Source organism: Epargyreus clarus, unplaced genomic scaffold, assembly GCF_041222505.1.
Source record: "Epargyreus clarus isolate Ecla_fem2 unplaced genomic scaffold, WU_Ecla_fem_2.2 ptg000007l, whole genome shotgun sequence".
Taxonomy (NCBI): domain Eukaryota; kingdom Metazoa; phylum Arthropoda; class Insecta; order Lepidoptera; family Hesperiidae; genus Epargyreus; species Epargyreus clarus.
In genome coordinates this window covers 16,732,335-16,751,702 of record NW_027332215.1, presented here as the reverse complement: position 1 = coordinate 16,751,702, position 19,368 = coordinate 16,732,335, and the positions used below count along the sequence as shown (strand labels likewise).

Genomic DNA, 19,368 nt, shown 5'->3' with positions numbered 1-19,368 from the left:
TAAACCCCTGAGTGATCACAGACGTTATTAGTCGTCGGATCAATCGCTGAGACCACCGGCCAGGCAGAAACGATTCAGATAACGATGGGCTTATGTGATTTCTCGAATCGAACGTATAGTAGAGACATGTGGTATATGACGAAATATAGACAGGTGAACGATATACAGAAAAATTAAGATCATACATGTGTCTAAATTAAAAATACCTACAGACATATTTTGTATTTGGATGAGATCTAGTTTGATCATAATTAAGTTAATTAAAAAGTATAAAGTTTTCTGCATTACGTAATCTAAAACTTAAATAAAACAGATCCATCATAATTAATTTATACAACAGAATCCCATTACATAATTATAAGCCTAACATAACATAAATTACGGCGTCTATGCGGGTTCAAAAGTTTAAGAAAATATTGCTAGAACATGTACGAGTAATGTAATCAGGTTTGAAAGTTTTCTTCAATATTATTCCACAATCAGCACTTATTTATTATATTGGTGTAGGCCTCAGTTTTGCATATATCACGAAATACCACGAAATTGTTATTATTATCAAATCAAATATATTAAACAAACAATTCCTAATAAACGATGTGTAATTCTGTATTGTTTGCTTACAATATTCTACATTAAAGGGTTTTAAAGGAAACGACAACAAAAACTTAAACTCATATTTAATCGAACGCAATAAGTTTATAACAAACAAATAGAACAAGCTCCGGTCGAGTATTCTCGTTCAATTCGAATAACAATTTCATTTAGCTCAACAAGACGTTAGTATTAAAACAACAAACTCATTGCATTTCGTGTGAATATTGTTCATGTAGTTTATTAAACATGTTATGTAAGCCCCACGTTCCGGCGGCGCGGTATCAAATATCGCGATAACAAAATGGAAAACAGTTTACACGCTACTTCTCACTATGAATTTTCACATTATTGAAAACTTTTCCCACCGCTTATGGCATAACGAAGATAAACAAACCGTCAGTGTTGCCAACTCTGGAACTTCCCCGTTAGATTGTTAACGTAAAATGTTTAATTGTTTTATTTGATAAAGTGATATTAACAAATTTACGTGCCTAATTCATTGATTTTTTTTTTTGAAGATTAGAAATTTCAAGAGAGAATACATTTTTATATATCTTCCGCCACATCTTTATAAATTACTTTTAAAAATTTCTGAATTAATTTTACGGTGATAACATTGGCATAGTTGGCAATACTGAATCTTATATTAAGAATTAAATCGATTCTAAAATTCTAAAAATATAATATTTAATGTAATCTGTTTTTAAAAACATCTTTAACGACTATAAAGAACTATAAGAGTTAGATATACTAATTTCTTAGTGACTTAACAGTGCCATGCATCGGTGCAAAGATGCTTTTTGCACAAAGTGCACTGCGGTCGGCTTACGGCTATGCGCGAGAAGATCTCGGAGGCCGAGAGCTCTTTGCTCAACTTGCTGCACATGGAGTATGAGACGGTCTTCTTGGAGAAGTCCTTAGCGGGCACGCAGGTCCGAGCGCGCACTGGACCGATCTCCTGGCCTGTTTCCACTGGAAACGTACGTTTTAACGTATATTCATTGAGTTCATTTAATTTCAGGCCATATGCAAAGAAGGCGGTCAAAAATATTATTTCTGTATTCGGCGTTACGTGTCATAATTATGGAAGAAATGTTTGCACGCGAAATTTTCAACGTTTTTCCTAGAGTTAGTTAGGAATTAAACTATAAGCCAGTAATTAACACTAATTCGTTTTAAATCGAAATATATAAATTGACAAGAATGTAAAAATAACAAACAAAGAAACGTTTCGAGTGGTATTTAAAATAAAATTTGCGAAAATTATTGCTCAGCTATGTCGCCGTACATAATAATTTGTCTAATGCAGTCATTATATTTCAATTTGCAATAAACTTGCGACGAGGTGTTCACATGTGTTGTGTGAATACTCACCGAGCTTAGCGGATTCCGAAGTAATGACTATGCACAGGAACTCCATTCCCGGAATGTAGCAATCAATGTTGGGGACCTGCGACAATTACACGTTCAACAATTAATGTGGTACGCAATTGATCCTAGATCACTAAGCGGGTTTTAATATCGTTCCTATATTTTAGAATTACGGGCGTCCTCTGTAATAAACCACTCCAGTCTCGTTACACCTAGCAATTTCATTATTTATTACGCAATTGTAAGGCCTTTTTTATTCATTTTTATTCTCGATGGCTTATTTCTTTCTATATAGAAGAAACTCTTTATTACGGCTCTTGGGAAATTTAAATATTGTATAACACCGGACGTCGACTAATTTTAATTATTGTTTGTTGATTGGTTGATTATAAATAAATTGGTTGATTATTCGATTACATTACTGATTAGTATTTATATTTTTCATTAAATTTACATTAACTAAGAAAAGTAATACTTACAGTAATATTCGTATAATCCGGATGATCAGGATCCCAGCAGCCAGGGTGGTCGAATGATAGGCAGTTGTAACATTGGATACCTTTGGTAGTTGGTGAAACGAATTTCTTCGGTTTGGCCTTTTTATGTTTGCCTGTTATAATCAATGTATTTAAAATAAATGCAAAGATTTTAATTTAAAATATATAAACAATACAACACAAGACGAAATTTAGAAACACAATTTTTTTAACTATTTTGTATATTTTTTAAATAATATTTAGTTATATATTAAGTTAATTAAAACAAGTAAAAGGTCCTAGATAAGTCCTGTTATAAAAAACTAATCCACTTACCGATAACGGCGACAGAAAATAGCAAAAAATAAATGATAGTGTTTTTCAACGCGAGCATCGTTTACGGGTTGAAGTAGAGTGGTATCACAGTTAATAGATGAAGTGTTCTAATGAAAGTACCGGCTTGCACTGAGGAGATCGCTTTCCGAGCCTCGTTTATACTCGTGCTTCAAACAATGACTTGTGTTTTGGTAAATGCACTACGGCAGCATGTATAGGGTGTATTCGATTGTGATTAATAAGTTCGAGTTAAATTGAATGATTCGAAACGATATAATTTATCCGAAATCATTATTGTTTCTGTGATTGTAAAAAATATAATTAACGATTTTTTTTTTGGTTAACAAAATATTACATAGTCGTGTAAATTTCCGTGGTTTACACAATACGTAATGAATTACTATTTGATTATTGGTCTTCATTGATTTTATTTTCGTTAAACTCAAATTATGTCTAAAACAAAGTATGCATTTTATTTAATTATGATGGCATTAGGATACAGGTAAACTGAGTAACTATTGTAATATAATATAAAAAAAATATAGTTCATTGTAATTTATTTAAATATTTTTTTAATTTCTACCTTTGGTACCTTACCAGTAATAATATCTTTTAGTAAAGGAAGTCCAAATTATTATAATTAACTTATAATAAAACAATGTATAGATAGTAGCACCATGTATACAATATACCCTCAATTGTATTTACATTTGAGAGCTTGTATTGTTGATGTCGTGCGTAACGCGTGCCCCCGCGCAACGTACACTAATATGTTTGCTATTTGTACACAAATACTATGTTATTGATAAATAATTAATTGGAGAATCATGCGGCTGTATTATTAGTTGTGAATGCCTTTCATATTCTTTTTTCTATTCATCTTGTTTGTACCCGCGCGACTCGCAACAGATTTGATATCGATGTCATTGGAGACGCTTGATTTGTTTAAATTAATTTTAACGCCAAATAAAACTTTGATAGACAAAAATTGATTAACATTTATTACAAACGGATAGACTACAGTGTCATTGTGTAAAATTGACGGTCATAATGTATCTTAACATAGTAAATTGTACAGGTTGCCGCCAATAGAGCTTGTATCCGGTCGACGGCTCCTTTACATTATAAACAAGAGCGAAGGGTCTGATATAATGTCGTCTTATAAGTTAGTTGTGTTGACGTCGAGGTTCCGGCCTATTACAATATCATTGGGGAGGACTGCCACTGTCAATTATGTAGTATGTAGGTATCATATTTTAATTATCTATCTATCCTACAATCTGTCCTACAAAAAATGAGGTATAGACTGTATCGCCAATGAAAGGTCCACATTAATCTATACATGAACAATTATTTTTATAAAGGACTGTTATAATATACAATGAATAACTTTTAGAGCTAATGTTAGAAACTGCTAAATCGTTTACCAGTAAATATTCGTAAGGTATTAGAATTTTCAATCATGTATAACTAAATCATGTCAGATTATGTTGTACATTTTCTATGTTGATGTGACGCTTTACATAATTATGTGTTTTTATGTCCAGGGGTACCGCATGGAGTGCCCTCCCGGCTGCCCGGCCGCCGTGTACGAGCTGATGCGCGGCTGCTGGCAGTGGAACGCCGGGGACCGCCCCTCCTTCCGCGAGATCCACCACGCGCTTGAACACATGTTCCAGGACAATTCCATTACTGAAGGTATGCTAATAACATACTATACGTATCGTCAATTTAAAGTTAATAATCACAAAAATATTTGATACTGTTTTATTTACCTTGCTGCGATGATAATCGCATTATATCCCACGAGTGTCATTCCTAATCGTAAGAGAGAGAAATTGGTGATTAAATATTTTATGTTATATTGGCTTGTACTAAATTATGTGAATTAGATACATTGTGCGAGTTTTTACGTTGTACGGTCTGGAAAAGTATATAGAAAATACACCCATAATGCATTTGCAAAAAGGACTGTTGTCTACTTCTTCTAGAACATTTATAAAAATGCATAAAATCATTTAACCTGATGATCATGTTGCAATAATCACATAGGTTCAGCCATATTATGTTTAAATCTTTATGATGATAGGTCTTATACGTTGATTCCGTGCTAATATATTATTTGTATGGTGTAGGAAGCAGCTCGAAAACGGACAATTCGTTGACAGCGTGTATAATAAAATATGATTATATCGTACAATAAATTTTATTCATGTAACATTATATACACACATGCATACATACATATTATATATTACATGTTATTTTTGTACATTGAATCGTAGCAAATCATTAAATAAAATTGACGTGTGTGTGCAGAAGTGGAGAAGCAGCTGCAGGAGGGCGTGTGCTCAACGCCGCAGATGTCGCTGAAGAAGGCCGGCGCGGTGTGCGGCGGCGCGCTGCCCGGCGACCGCGGCGTGCAGATGCGCCGCCCGACCAACCGCCGCGGCAAGCAGGCGCCCACGCCGCCCAAGCGCACTAGGTATCACACACACTCACACACACACACACACACGCGCGCGCACACACACGCCCGCGCATACACACACACGCGCATACACGCACGCGCGCACACACACACACGTAAATGAATATTAATACGCAGTAGTTACGTATGCATGACGTCTGACCAAATACCGCGGCAAAATGGACACCCACAGATCCTCCTCCCGTCCCTGTGCTGGGTACGATTTTCCTCTTAGATTTAGATGGATTAAGGCCATAGCATCGCACTTGCCAAAGATACCGGCTATTTATTTAGAGATTTTTTAGTCGTCCAGGTTTTATGATGATTTTACACCAATTAAGCAAGTGATAATTAATTTCTAATACGTACATAACTTTGCACAATAAGAAGTGGTATGGAATTCGAACTCCAGATATTGCGATTGAAAAGTGCGAGTTTCTAACTAATAGATTCCTACACGCACGAAATCAGACACATTCATAGATGCAAACAGAGGGAGAGAGAATCTTACAAACATACATAGAATAACAAAGAGAGAGAGAGACGCACAAATACAAAGAAAGTAAGAGAATAGAGTGAACAAAAAATATGAAACTTTGATTTACTATGGAATATGGTAGAGATTTACATATATATATTTGTATGTATGAATATTAACATTAATTATTAGGGTAAATGCATGCAAACATGGTTTACGCACTCATATGGATTATCGAAAATCATTGAAATAATAACAGTGTCTAACAAATCAAGTTTTGGAGGATAATTTGTTACTAATTTCTTTTCCTAATTTTGGCAACTAATTATGTTCACCATTCAATCATTTGAAAACAGGAGACAAGAGATAATTTGGTATTTTTTTATAACTACGACTACGTTTGTAATTGGGTCATTCGATGACTGCCAAATTATTTACTCTTTATTCCTTCAAAATCACACCTAACATCCCAACCCTCAGGTCGTTCTTACGTTTGTTGTGTAAATAATTGCAGCATCCGTCCGCGTATAATGCAAAAATTGTGACGATTTTTTTTGTTTTTAGTCTTATTTGAAAGTAAAATTTCAAGACAAAAGCATAACAAGTAACATAACATAATATTAATAAATAATGTACCTGTAAATTAACGGTCTTATCTACTGCGGTCACAAACACGTATCTATGTGATGTGATTATGCACTCCATTCGGGAGGAAGCTGCTTATGTAATGATTTCGGGAATATCATACAAACCTCAAAAAAATCATCACTGTTTCAAGGAAAGAAAAGTAAACGCAACAACATTACAGACCAAATAATATGACAGCAGCTTACTACCTTATCTCAATTCTGAATAAGGCAGAACAACATTTAGGGTTTTTAGTCATACAGCCACGAAGACAACAGTAGACAAGCGAAATCATTGTATGCAGTGCAATGTTATTTGGCAGCCTGCTGTCGTCGTGCAGTTCGTTCCGCGAGTCCCAGTACGCGGCGGAGGAGCACGCCGGCCACGACGACGGGCTCGCCTCCCTCAACGGTCAGTCCATAACTGTTTAACAACCACGTATATGTATGACTTACATTCGTTTGTTGGGACAGCGAGACACGGGCGCTACGAGGTTCGCGTCAGATTTTGATTTTTGACGTTTTCTACCTACGTTTTTACGGTCTTTTCGAGTATTATGTTCGTTTTGAACGCATCAAACGAATCTCTAAGTTGATATTTGTTTAAAAGTAAATTTGTAAACGTTTACGTTTACATGTATAGCGACAGAAGTGTTAACATAAATATATTATTGTTTTTTTATCGTAGATGTCTCTTGTCGCTGTCGCAAAAATCGAATTTCCTTTTGAAGTCAATAATAATTAAGCACTAGTAGTGCAAACAAATTCGATCATTAATTTTTTAAGCAATACATATATGAACGTAAATATTTTTCTGCAAATCTTATTTTTTTTTTTCTAGAATATACTGATAAAAAGCTATTAAGATATTATGATCTCCAAAGTTACACAATAATATTTCAACGCTAAATCTGTTAAATCTTACAGAGTTATTGTAATTATTCGGCGCAGTATGTTTTAGAATAGCAACAAGTTATGTTGTTACCACTTAGTTGGTTAGATGTGACGATATTTCCTTTTCTGTGACTCCAGCACCGACGTCTTAATCTTACTAAATCATAAGCCTTTAGTAACATCAGTTTTAACAAAATTCTCATTGGATGCCTGTTTGTTTCATACGATGGCCCCTCTTAATATTAGAAAATCATGTGTTCAGTTCATTGTTTTGTATAATCATCATAATCATCAATAAACGTTATGAATAAACATCATTTAATTATGGTTATAACCCTCAATGTTCGTTTTTTTTTACTTTTTATTAGCCGTTTTGGATTAGTCGTACTATTTGCTAGAATATAGTGGCTAGTGGTGACATTAATATGAATATAAAATATAAATAAATATACGAAAGAAAGAGTCTATTAGGAGTCACTGTCAAATTGATGCAAAGCAAGTAAAAAAGTGTAGGCTATGGAAACATGAGCTATTTACAATTTACATTTTTTTTATTTTCACTAAGCGCCACTTTCATGTTTGTAGAACTATCGTTAAATTTACTTAAATTAATATACGAAATTATAAAAGCGATTTTTTCTCTACAAACCCGCTTATTTTGAAGTTTAAGTTAAAATTATGTAACTAAAGTTTCGTATTACATTATCGTATTTATATACCTATAACTATTATCATGTAATAATTATTATGTTTACATGAATTTCTTCAAATGATATAGATAATGTAAACTCGCATACTATATGAGCCTTTCTACCACATATCTATCTTAATTTTAATTAATAAATTTATATGCAAGTATATAATTATAATACATTTAGACGACATTATTAACTTTTATCATTTTTAGGATGTACGAGTATGTTTCAACTTGCATTGGAAATAAATCTGAGTACGGTGGACATGCGACGCATGCCATGCGTGAATGGGACGCACGGATTATGTGAACATGCACATCATATATTACCTTTATATCTTGGTGTCTATAACATATATCGCCCTGTTAATATGTTTACATTATTTTCGAAATTGTTGTCGCTTGTGCTATTGGCTTCTGACGTTTCTTGTTTGTGTTATTCTGTTGCATTGCGTTAATTATCATGTTCGGGTCATGCGTATGAAATTGAATAGTGATATTGTAACTGATTTGTATATTTTATTATTACGCATATAAGAGCTATCATATTATTATATGAATGTGACAAATAGACGAACGTTATTTTTTTTTTACAAAACAACGATAATTTTAAGATTTATTTATATAATTCATGCATTCTTTTAAACTAGCGTTTTCTGTCTGTTTGTCCGCCCGCTCAGGTGTATAGCGATAGGTTCGAACATTTTGTAAGTATGAGAAAAATTTCGGTTAGAGATGATATTAATATATATTTAAAATTTTATTTAAATACAATTTTATGAATAGCGACGTACATATTTAAATTAAGTGATTATTGTATTTATATGTTATAAAATAGATATATTTACATTTGCAACGGGGCATCTGTCGCAGCTTATTTGTATTCGTTTGTATATGTGTGTATATAATATGTAGAATGTATATATAAGTAGTCTCGGCAGATGCACACCAGTTTACGTTGTATAATATAACTTAAACTGGTGTTAAACTTAATAGTTGTATCTGCATGTTACGCAAGTCTGCAGAAAGTATACCTTGAAATAATAATTTGTACTTTTGTTCAGATTAACGATTACAATTTTTATTTTTCATATTTGGGCTATTTACGAAAAATTTACCAAGCGTTTGTCCCCATTTCATGGTTTTCCGAATAATACACAATTACAATAAGACCGCCGTGTACTCAAACGTTAGTTCCCTTAGTTCTAGAAAAAAAATATTGATAGCTGTTTTTCGGTTCTTACTTATCTAAAATATAAAAACAATATATGTGGAATTAGTACAGCTTTCCATAATTCATGAATCTCGTTACCCTGATCACTTTCTGAAGACCTGCATATGTCTGCATAGTATTAAAGTTTAGTGGTCATGTAAAGTGTATCTTCATGCATCCCAATAGTTTATACTTTCTTATAGCGGCGTGGAAATCTTTAATTTTTAGTACATGTGCTTTCTTATTAGACGTAAATTTTCATTATTTCTTAGCTAAGTAGGCAGACGTAAGGATTAGCACTAGCTATCGCTATATATTTTGTTGTCCTCTGTTTCAATAGTAATTATTTATAAGTCCAAATTCTAAAACAAGTTGCGTTTGAATTTTTATTATATTTTAAAATAGTAATTAACACAATGGTTTAATAAATAGATTAATTAAAATCCACGGTTGTATTCTATTATTGTTAATATTTGTAATTATGTATAACATTATGTATAACTATTGAATTATTTTCCTATAAATCCAAAATATTTACGTTTTAATTTATTTGCCCATTACTTACGTATGTTTTATAGATACGGTTAGAGAAATAATATAATACAATTTCAAATCAATAAAATCACCAGCGTTTTTCTGTGAATTAGCTTAAACATAAAATAATTGTATGCACAAATAGGCTCTTATAAATTGATTATCATAAAATTAAAATGAATACCAGTATTTATATTAGTTTCTGCACTTTAGGATGTATAAAATTAGAAAGTGTGGAGATGAGCACTAGAAAGCTTATTACTATTATTTTTTTAAATAAAAAAAATCTTGATTAATGTTCAATCTAGTAACAATTTTCAAAGGGAAGATTTGCAATAATGCGTATTTATGAATTTAATATCAAGTGGTGTAGTTGAGGAGATTGAAAATGTAATTTTATTGTAACATAAATATTTTATTGTAATTTTTGAAGTGAAGTACGCTCGATTAGTACGTGTCGGAGGGTGTAGTGTGCGTGTAAGATGCGTGTGTGATGTGTTTAACATTGACGTTGTCGGGTCAGGTGGGGGGCGCGGGCGGGAGGCGTCGTCGGAGGGCTCGCTGGCGGAGGCGACGCCCGACACGGACGAGTCTGCGGGCGCGGGCGCGCTGGAGCCGCGCCACCGCTCCAAGCGCCGCCACCACGCGCAGCCGCAGCCGCCGCACCAGACCCACCACGCGCCGACACACGACATACACCCCAAGGTACCACTACGGCATCATCTTACATTTTATCAGGTTATCCATTTTATATGTTAATATTTATCGTGAAAAGATAGCAGTTCATATTAGAATTTTTAGATCATTAATGTAGTACCGGTGCATATAAAGCTATGTGTAGTCTGTCAATCTTTACTTATTATCATTACAGCAAGGTGTTCAAGTAGCAGCCTTAGAAGTACAGAATGTAAAGCGTGCTATCAATCGTTATGGAACACTGCCAAAAGGCGCGCGCATCGGCGCCTACCTGGAATCCCTGCGGCAGAGCGGCGGCGGCGGCGGCGCGGTGTGCGCGGTGGCGCCGCGCGAGCCGCCGCACGACGAGGCCAAGTCACTGTCCCCGCGCACCGCGCGCGCCCAGCCGCACATGATCCGCTCCAACTCGTCCGGCGGCGTCACCGCGCCCGCGCCCGCCTCGCCCCGCGCCGCACGCGCCGGCTCGCATCTCCGCTCCTTTACCAACAGCCCCGCCAAGCCCAGGCCCCGCCTGGCCGAACTGGAGTTTCCCCCGCCTCCGCCGGACCTCCCCCCGCCGCCGGAGGACTCTGCGCAGCCCCCTCCGCCACCACCGCCGCCGGATTGCTGCAGGGATGCCGGCACCGACACGGCGCACGATAGACTCGATGATATTCCCATCACTCTTCCCGAACGAATCGGGCAGGAGGAGAAACCTGCCAAGCAGATAATGAAGGAGATGCTCGAACTGAAGCTTGTCGCAGAAATAAAGGAGCGGGCCGACAAGAAGAAACACAAGCTAAAGGAGTCTCCACCACCTAATGAAATGCTGGAAATGCACACCTCGTTCGGAGACCCCGTCACTCGACTCGTGTCCGAACTCTCCGAGAGTTTGAACATGGAGGCACTTCGTAAAACCGACAAAAGGTCGGAGCCATCCAAGGCTATTGATAACGGTAAGGATACCGTGTCACCCATTGACCTCAAGGCTAGTCTGAGGAAGACTTCCTTCGGTAGCAATGTTGAGAGGAGACCGGACATTGAAGGAAAAGCCAATACCGATTTTAAATCTCAGTTGAAGAAAGTTGATACCAACCGCATCAACAATACGTCGAAAGATTTGGAGGAATCTGGACGGTCGATAATCGACTTCAAGTCGCGGCTGCGAAAAGTCGATAGCAATTCGCCGTCTACTAACGGCATGCTAAAGAAGGCTGAGCAGAGCTCGCCAGAAGATTCAAGGAAGGACATGTCGAGCAAGAGCGACGACTCCGACAAGAAGCGATCGGAGAGTGGATCGTTGGATACCAGTGGAGGCGACGAGGAAGACAAGCGTCGGAGCACCGGAAGCATCAGCAGCTTGAAGAAGCTATGGGAGAGCAAGGAGAGCGATGAACGGCTAAGCCCCAAATTGAGGCCCAAAGGAGAGGAGAGTGAGGAAGGTTCTCCAGATGAACGTGCGAGCGGTGCTCTCGGCCGCAGCGGCAGCATCCAGTCGCGACGTGACGACAAGCCGGCGGTGGCCAGTAAGCCCGCCGTACGAGCTAGACCTCTTGGCAAGGGCGGCATATACGCAACTCCCCTTGCTCCTCCCATGACTTCCGAAGGCGATGATGATTCCCTTTCCGCTCTGCGAGCTTCCCTGGAATGGTGTACGAACGAGGTAATCTCTGAACATTAATTTTTTATTAAAGAATATGTACATTTATCCAAATTCACGATTTTATATTTACTTTTGGAACGAAGTTCCTTATCGCTTTGCGAAAGGGGGATAGACGGAAAAAATTAAGACCAAAAGTTGTAACGACACTTTTTGCTTTAGTTGGAAGCCGTGCGCCGTGCTGGTGTTCCTGTCTCTTTCTCTCTCGTAGAGAGCAAGCCAGTTTTTGTCGGTTCGTCTTTCTAGGGCATTGAAAAGTGTGGTGTCCCGACGATTATTTATGTTGAGATACAGGTTTATTAGACATAATTAATAATAACAAATTACATTATATTTGTTAATAATAAAAAAATATATTATAAATTAAAAGAAATAAAATTTTATTACAATTCCTTCTCTAATTAATCGAAAGGATCTTCGTTCTATCCGGGTGCCCCTTGACACCTCTCATTTTTAATAATTCGATATTAAGAAATACTGCGGTATAACTTGTAGAATGTATTTGAATGATTTAGTTTTCGCTACCATTAACCAAGTTATTTACTTTCGTCCCATATTCATATATTCACGTATATTCGACAATACTCTACGATTACGTAACCGTCGCATAACGCTTTGTGTATGTGTTGAAGGTGCGTCGCGGCTGCGGCGGCGCGGGCGGCGGCGGCGGCGGCGGTCGCGGGTCGCTGTGGCGGCTGCAGACGTCGGAGCGTCTGGCGCGGCTGGGCGGCGCGTGCGCGGCGGCGGCGGGCGGCGCGCGCTGCGCCCCCCAGCTGCGCGTGCAGCTGCGCGCCGCCGCCGCGCGGCTCGAGGCGGAGGCGCGCGCGCTCGCCTCGCCCGCGCCGCACCACCACCACCTCGCGGACGGCGTCGAGCAGGCGCTCAGGGACTTAGCCACCATCGTGCACAGGTATGCACGCCACGTCTATAGCCCGATTCATAATTAGGTGTCCAAAATGTAAAAACGTGTTGGTTGACCTATCAAGAAAATACGTTTCAAATGGTGATTTCTTATTTTTGACGATATTAAAGCGATACAGCGATAATAAAATAATAATCTAAATAAATTAAGATCAATTCACATTTTCTAATATTTATATTACCTTAATTTCGTTCCATACAGTAATAATAATAAAAATCAAGGTTTATGGTAGAAAATAAAAATGTAATGGTATCACAATCGGGATCCAAAACATTTTTGTGCCGCCATTTTTAAGTTTCGTAGCTGATATTATTAATGTTCGTGATCGTAATGGAACTCGAATGTTTTCTCGTTTTCGTAGCGCGTTTGTTAAATTGTGTGTAGTTTTTGTTTTTGTTTTTTTGTTAAATTCGTAAAAGTTTTTGTTTCTTGTTAATTTGTTCAAGTTTACAATACCTGTAATTTGTATTTTGATAATGACATTTCTTTATTTACATTTTGGATACCTTATTATGAATCAGACTATAGACCGTAACCCTCTGAAGTTTAACTGTCATTTCGCCGTCCGATTAGAAACTGATTTACTGGCAATAGATGTGATAACAACAATCACCAACAATATTGAGCAATAAAGGACGAAATCATTATCCAACTCTTGACAGCTTTACTTCGATTAAGATCAGTTAAGATTTACACAAATACAATATTTAAAACCCTACTTTTCAGTCACTCTAGCGTTCCCAGCCCCAGATACATATCTCTTATGTATTAGAAGTCAGATTTAAATTATCACTTCATTTAGGAAGGAAGGAAAACATTGCAATATAAAAAAATCAAAATCATTTAATTACCCTGGAAGAAATAAGAAAGAAAAACGAAAAACTTACAGATTAATAATGTTCTTTCCAGATAAATCCGGATCGACCTTTCTCCCGGCCTTTATATACAGTGACAATGGTTACATCACAAATGTTACACGGCCATCGCCCGCTAACGACATCACATTACGCATTACTCATTGAGTTGCGAATAATGACGCTTCTCTGAACATGATAAATAAACTAAATATTGGTAGTAAATGGAGAATCCAATTTGCAGTTTCCATAAACATCATCTCCGAGCAACTTTCGCTATACGTTCGCCACGCGATCAAACCTATTGTTTTCAGTCTGATAGAATAAGAAACTGTATTTTATAGTCACTTTATTATAAGTCGTTGTCTTTATATTATGCTATCTAGATCCCTAAAATGCTTCATGTATACATATAATTTCGATCGATTCAAATTAGACAGCGCAAGTTGCTCGGTAACATTTTGAGAACTATATTTACATTTCTATATAGTTCTATATAGTGTTTTTTTATATCTCCACACTATAACAGTAATGTTTACATTTACTATCATGTATGCTAATAATATATAGAAACCAAAGAAAATAACAGGTTCGCTGAATACTTTTATACAAACTATTTCCGTCATAATTGTAAACCTACCCATCATTTATTTTAGTCATAAAATCTAAAATCATAACTATAGGTATTATTGTAAATTAAGTACAAATAATTTCAACAACGGATGTTACAATAGTTACATAAAAATCTGAAGGCGTAATTACATTCTCCCTTCCCGTTGTTATAAAATGAAATAACATGTGTAACGATTAATATAAATATATAATATGTATTAAGACTGACAACTAATACGATAACTCAACATTGTATGTATGAGTGAGGCTCACGATGGAGCATGTTCTTCGTTGTGCTAAGCAAGTCTTGTTAGAGGTACACAAAGTGGCTGAAGTATCTAATATTGAAAATGTTAAGACCAATGTATTCTCGTGTTCTGATTAAGTTCCAGACTATGTAATGTTATATATTGATTTGTGAACTATTAGCGTAGTGTGTAACGTTTATTTTCAGTGCCAAATAATATATTTAGTGTCAGGTGGCATGGGAGGTAGAATGCCCGCACGCCGCGCTCGGACGAACTGAGCGACTGACGCCTGACGAAGGAATTAAACGAACCGTAGTGAATGTCATAATTATATTAGCTGTATGTATACTCGTAGTTTCCAAGTAATTAATGTCGTAGCTATCGATCAACTCAGTGTGAGTGGCACCTGCAATGTTAGTGCATTTAGTTATCCCGCCAAGCTGATTTGATCGTACTTCTGGGCCTCTACCGGCCTTCACAAACATTCCTCTCAGATTTATCTACTTCTTAATTAATCATACATGTAAGTCGGCATTTAATATTTTTCTTGATGGCTAGCAGTAAAGTGATGAATTAATGTGTATCTTGTCTTGGACCAATAGTGATGCATTTCCATTTAGATGTGTTTGTTGGTGGGTGGGGTACGGCCCCGCTCGCAAGACTGACGTTGAGGGTTTGTTTCTTTCGGGCCTATTTTATTCATATGAATTTTAAATGTATTATATATGCGTCACAACTAAGATATTAACACTATTTTAGCGACGGGGTTACCCGCTTCAGTATCGTATTTTTATTTGTAAGTAGCTTATTGATTTATTAAGATGAATTTCTCGAAGTGACATTATTTTTTAAGTTAGCGTACTGTGATACGGCTTCTAGAAATCGGTATAATTATGCTCAACGTTTTTCATTTTATATTATGTCTTTTAATTGTAATCAAAATTGTAGGGTATTTTTAATAAAATAGATTTGCTATATACCATAATGTTCGGTACCGATTGAATAGTTAACAAACCATTTATATTGAAAATTATTTAAGTAACTGATGTATGCTAGTCTTTATTATATAATAAATGTATTTGGTTTTAAGAATAAATATATACGTAAGTTCTTTGAAATAGATCGCGTACAATCTTTCAATCTATTTTAGTAATCATTGTATCGTTAAGGATTTTGTATTAATATTATTGAGCTTGCTCCACTCCTGTACGGAGCGGCATTCTGTGCGCATGTTTACTCCGAGACTATTTAGATATCGCTTCCCATTAGAGACGGCGCCAGCGTGGCGCCGGCAATAGTAACTATTTTACTCGTACGTTTGGGTGTCATAGGTCATAGCGCACTCTGAAGACAGTTTAGAAGAATGTGGCAGGTAGGCGATGCTCAAGATGGATCGAATTTATGATGAGCTGGAGAGGGCGCGACGGGTGCTTTGTAAAGTGCCTTTCATATAATGGAGCTCGTCAAAGGGCGCTGGCGATGGCCGTATTCGGCGTAACGGCCTTTTGCGCTAATTGCGTGCTTATTACTATCCCAGTGATGTTATAAATTTTAATACCAATGAAATTAAACGAAATGAAATTTTGTATAGGCTTACGGAAACATTTAAAAATAATCATTTAAAATATTTTTCTTATACGACTACCTGATCGGAATGTGGTCATCGTCAAATTCCTACTCGTAATTTGATGTATCATTATATGGGGCACTTTGCATTCTAGTCACGCGAAGGAAAGTTGGATGCAGGATTTGAATTGAACTGCATTCAGAGTGTCTACATTTTTATAATATTAGTCTATATTCTACTATTAAATTATATATTCCAAGTAACGGTATAATGTTCTACAAGTCAACGATTATTTGAAGGCAGGCTAAATTATATACCAATGGCCTATTACTTAATCTTACCTTTAATTTGTTTTTATAGGCTTTCACATTGAGAAAAATTAATTATCGATAATAAATAAATCAGTATTATTTAAATCGCACGGTTATTAAATATTAGTATTATAAGTATATAAGCATGTTCTATTGGGTTTAATTTTCCTGAAGTTTTATGTTTTAATAAAATTATTAATAAAAATAAAATATTTTAAAATAAATATTATTTATGCTATCTAAATCATTATGATTAATATCAAAGTTAACACATAATGAATATGATTAAAACAATTGACATGAATAATATGTACACATAAAATTATTTTAAAGTAATTGTATCAATCATCCTTGACTCTGATTCTGCTTCTAGTAATAGTTGATTTATAGAACATCTGTATACATTGGTCATCTGCAATGGTATATAATCCTAACGGCAATATGTAACGCTGTTTTAACTTATCATATCGGTAGTTTTTATTGTATGTCGAAACTGTGTCTTCTGTGTGTCCTTTTTCTCTATATGTGAATTATTTATGTTGTCCTACATGTTGAAATGCTAAATGTCGTCCACAATGTTGCATTACAGGATAGCTTATAATATTGTGTTTTGCACCACTTCTCGTACTGTTATATGTACCTACTTCATCGCACACACGCACCACCACAGATATCTCCTTTCCTGTCGCTTGCAGTTTACCGGGCGGACCACCGCCCTCACTACTTTATATGAATGTTAGTAATAGAATCCAAAGATAGAAATTGATTACATACAGATGTCCACTGTAATGGAAATAAAATGTTTTCTTCATGAAACTGAGTGTTTTATTTTCTACCAGCCCGTGTTCCTGTAAAAGTTAAGACCTGCATTACAGATATAATATTTGTGAAACATATGTTAATCAGCACTCTGGACAAGAAAACAGAGCTGTATTTTTAAGTACCTTTAGAACAGGTATCTGTTAATTGGCGTCACCACAAACTAGTAGAAATACACATGTTCTCAGCAGTGTCGGACTGGCTAAATTCGATGTGGCGTTTGCTGGACCCTAGCCCACGTGAGTCCCCAGACTACCAATTTCCTGGCAGGTGATACATGTAAAATGGTTGCGATCGTAGGAAATTATATTATGTATAATTAATAACAATTATTATTACTATCAAGAAATATTAATAATAGTAATATCACATTTCCCATGTTAAGCGAAGCTGTATCTTTCAGCTTATTTTACAAATGGATCGGTGAAAAAAAACTGAACAGTATCTGCGAAAAAAAATACCTCGTCTTATGAAGAGCCATCCTTCTAAGTTTAAAGTGTGTTAAAAGTGCTTATTAGTAATGAGTTTTCATTTGCTATTACGGTGAAGGACAAAAACGTGATGAAAAACACAAGAGTTCTTTAAAAATGTTCTGAAACGCGAGTGAAGTCTACCTATTCGCATTTGGCCAGCGCAGTGGAATTTTACCTAAAACATGCTTACTTTGAAGAGATCTATGTCCTGTAAAAATATTACGAAACATGTAGGTATTTGTTATATAAAGTAAATAAAGAATATTCGATTATTTTCTTGTTAAATATCCCAATTATATTTTATATTAAAATAGGCGGCATCTGCTGTCAAACGTCAAAGTGCGTTTTGTTATTTCAGGTTCGTAAATATTTTTTGGAATTATATCGTAACTTAAGAAAACCTACCTTTTTATGTATAACTAGTTATTGCCCGCGGCTTCGCCCGCGTTTAAAAGAAAATAATATGACATACTAACATACATAAAACTGAAAATTCGTACCTTCATTGGAACGACAGTGGCACCATCTGGCGAAAATTGGTCGTACCACCTCTGGAACCTCGTGGGCTCATGGACAACAATTTTGCTAAAGATTATCACTTGATCAAATACATAGTTTACGATTCAATCCTTACTAATATCGATTAAAATAATAGATTTTTTTGGTCCAAAAGATCGATTCTCCGATTAATCGATCTTAGATCGCCATCCCTAGTTCCCGTGGGATTTCCGGGATAAAAAGTATCCTATGTCCTTTCTCGGGTCTCAGACTACCTTTGTACAAAATTTCATTAAAATCGGTTTAGTGGTTTAGGCGTGAAGAAGAGACAACCAGACAGACAGACAGAGTTACTTTCGGATTTATAATATTAGTAAGGATAAGGATTATAAAGGAAGATTTGAAAAAGTTATAATATTACATAGCTAACACCACTAAAGTGAAATTAATAATTTACTTGACGATATTAAACATAAAACAGTTTTGTTGAAATGCAAAAACGGAACGCTTCAGAGGGACACATTTGCTTAATGCTTACCGAAGGTTAGGAATCTATCTGACGTTAACTTTAGTTGGCGTTGTGAAAAAATTTTATTGAGACGACAGTAACAGATAGTTTGAATGTCACAGTAAAACTCTGGTAGCTAACCGAGTTTAACTGTTAGTAGATTATTGAGACCGGCCGTAAGACGAGCTACTCACACACCTGCCGCAGTGGCAATCTAGGAAACTGCCCTTGCTTGCCTATACACGTCACAATTGAGGATCATCCTCACACATACACACTAGATTGCCCCTGCAGCAGGTGTGTGAGTAGCTCGTCTAACACTTCTGTATGCCCTATATTTTGTTGTTGTCAGAACATAATTATGTGGTGGCCCGGAGGTATTCTCAGGCCTAAACGATATGTCAGCATACTCGTACATGAATACCTCATACTATTTGGAGGGTTATCTAAAGATAACCTGTCGATATTTCTTAAAGGTCTTAATGGTTAATTCATTAATACGCCCGACTGCTAAATATTAAAATCAAACACGAAA

General features: G+C 36.2%; 2 protein-coding genes across 7 annotated transcripts in view; one reads left to right on the top strand and one right to left on the bottom strand.

The window, feature by feature from the left end:
• Abl (tyrosine-protein kinase Abl) overlaps positions 1–17,351 on the top strand; it is a 61,771-nt gene extending 44,420 nt beyond the window's left edge. For 4 of the 6 annotated variants that reach the window (XM_073074874.1, XM_073074871.1, XM_073074872.1 and 1 more), the window contains exons 9-15: positions 4,325–4,475; positions 5,097–5,262; positions 6,657–6,763; positions 10,210–10,391; positions 10,558–12,024; positions 12,654–12,931; positions 13,853–17,351. In XM_073074874.1, the coding sequence (XP_072930975.1) occupies positions 4,325–4,475; positions 5,097–5,262; positions 6,657–6,763; positions 10,210–10,391; positions 10,558–12,024; positions 12,654–12,931; positions 13,853–13,856 (2,355 nt within the window). In that variant the 3' untranslated portion in view covers positions 13,857–17,351. The remainder of the gene's footprint in view (positions 1–4,324; positions 4,476–5,096; positions 5,263–6,656; positions 6,764–10,209; positions 10,392–10,557; positions 12,025–12,653; positions 12,932–13,852) is intronic. The other 2 variants (XM_073074875.1, XM_073074873.1) reach the window with 1 other exon arrangement.
• On the bottom strand, positions 661–2,935 carry LOC140743535 (uncharacterized). Its single transcript, XM_073074881.1, has 4 exons — positions 2,778–2,935; positions 2,445–2,575; positions 1,969–2,044; positions 661–1,566 (listed from the first exon to the last, which is right to left on the bottom strand). The coding sequence occupies exons 1-4, from the start codon at positions 2,833–2,835 to the stop codon at positions 1,361–1,363; spliced, it is 471 nt and encodes a 156-aa protein (XP_072930982.1). The 5' UTR covers positions 2,836–2,935; the 3' UTR covers positions 661–1,360.
• Positions 17,352–19,368: the final 2,017 nt, after the last annotated feature.

Bases quoted from the DNA above. Each gene is read 5' to 3' on its own strand.
- LOC140743535 (XM_073074881.1), bottom strand. From the start codon at position 2,835: ATGCTCGCGTTGAAAAACACTATCATTTATTTTTTGCTATTTTCTGTC. The intron at 2,576-2,777 runs GTAAGTGGATTA...TGATTATAACAG, and splicing joins ATTTTCTGTCGCCGTTATCG to GCAAACATAAAAAGGCCAAA. The intron at 2,045-2,444 runs GTAAGTATTACT...TAATTGTCGCAG, and splicing joins CGGATTATACGAATATTACT to GTCCCCAACATTGATTGCTA.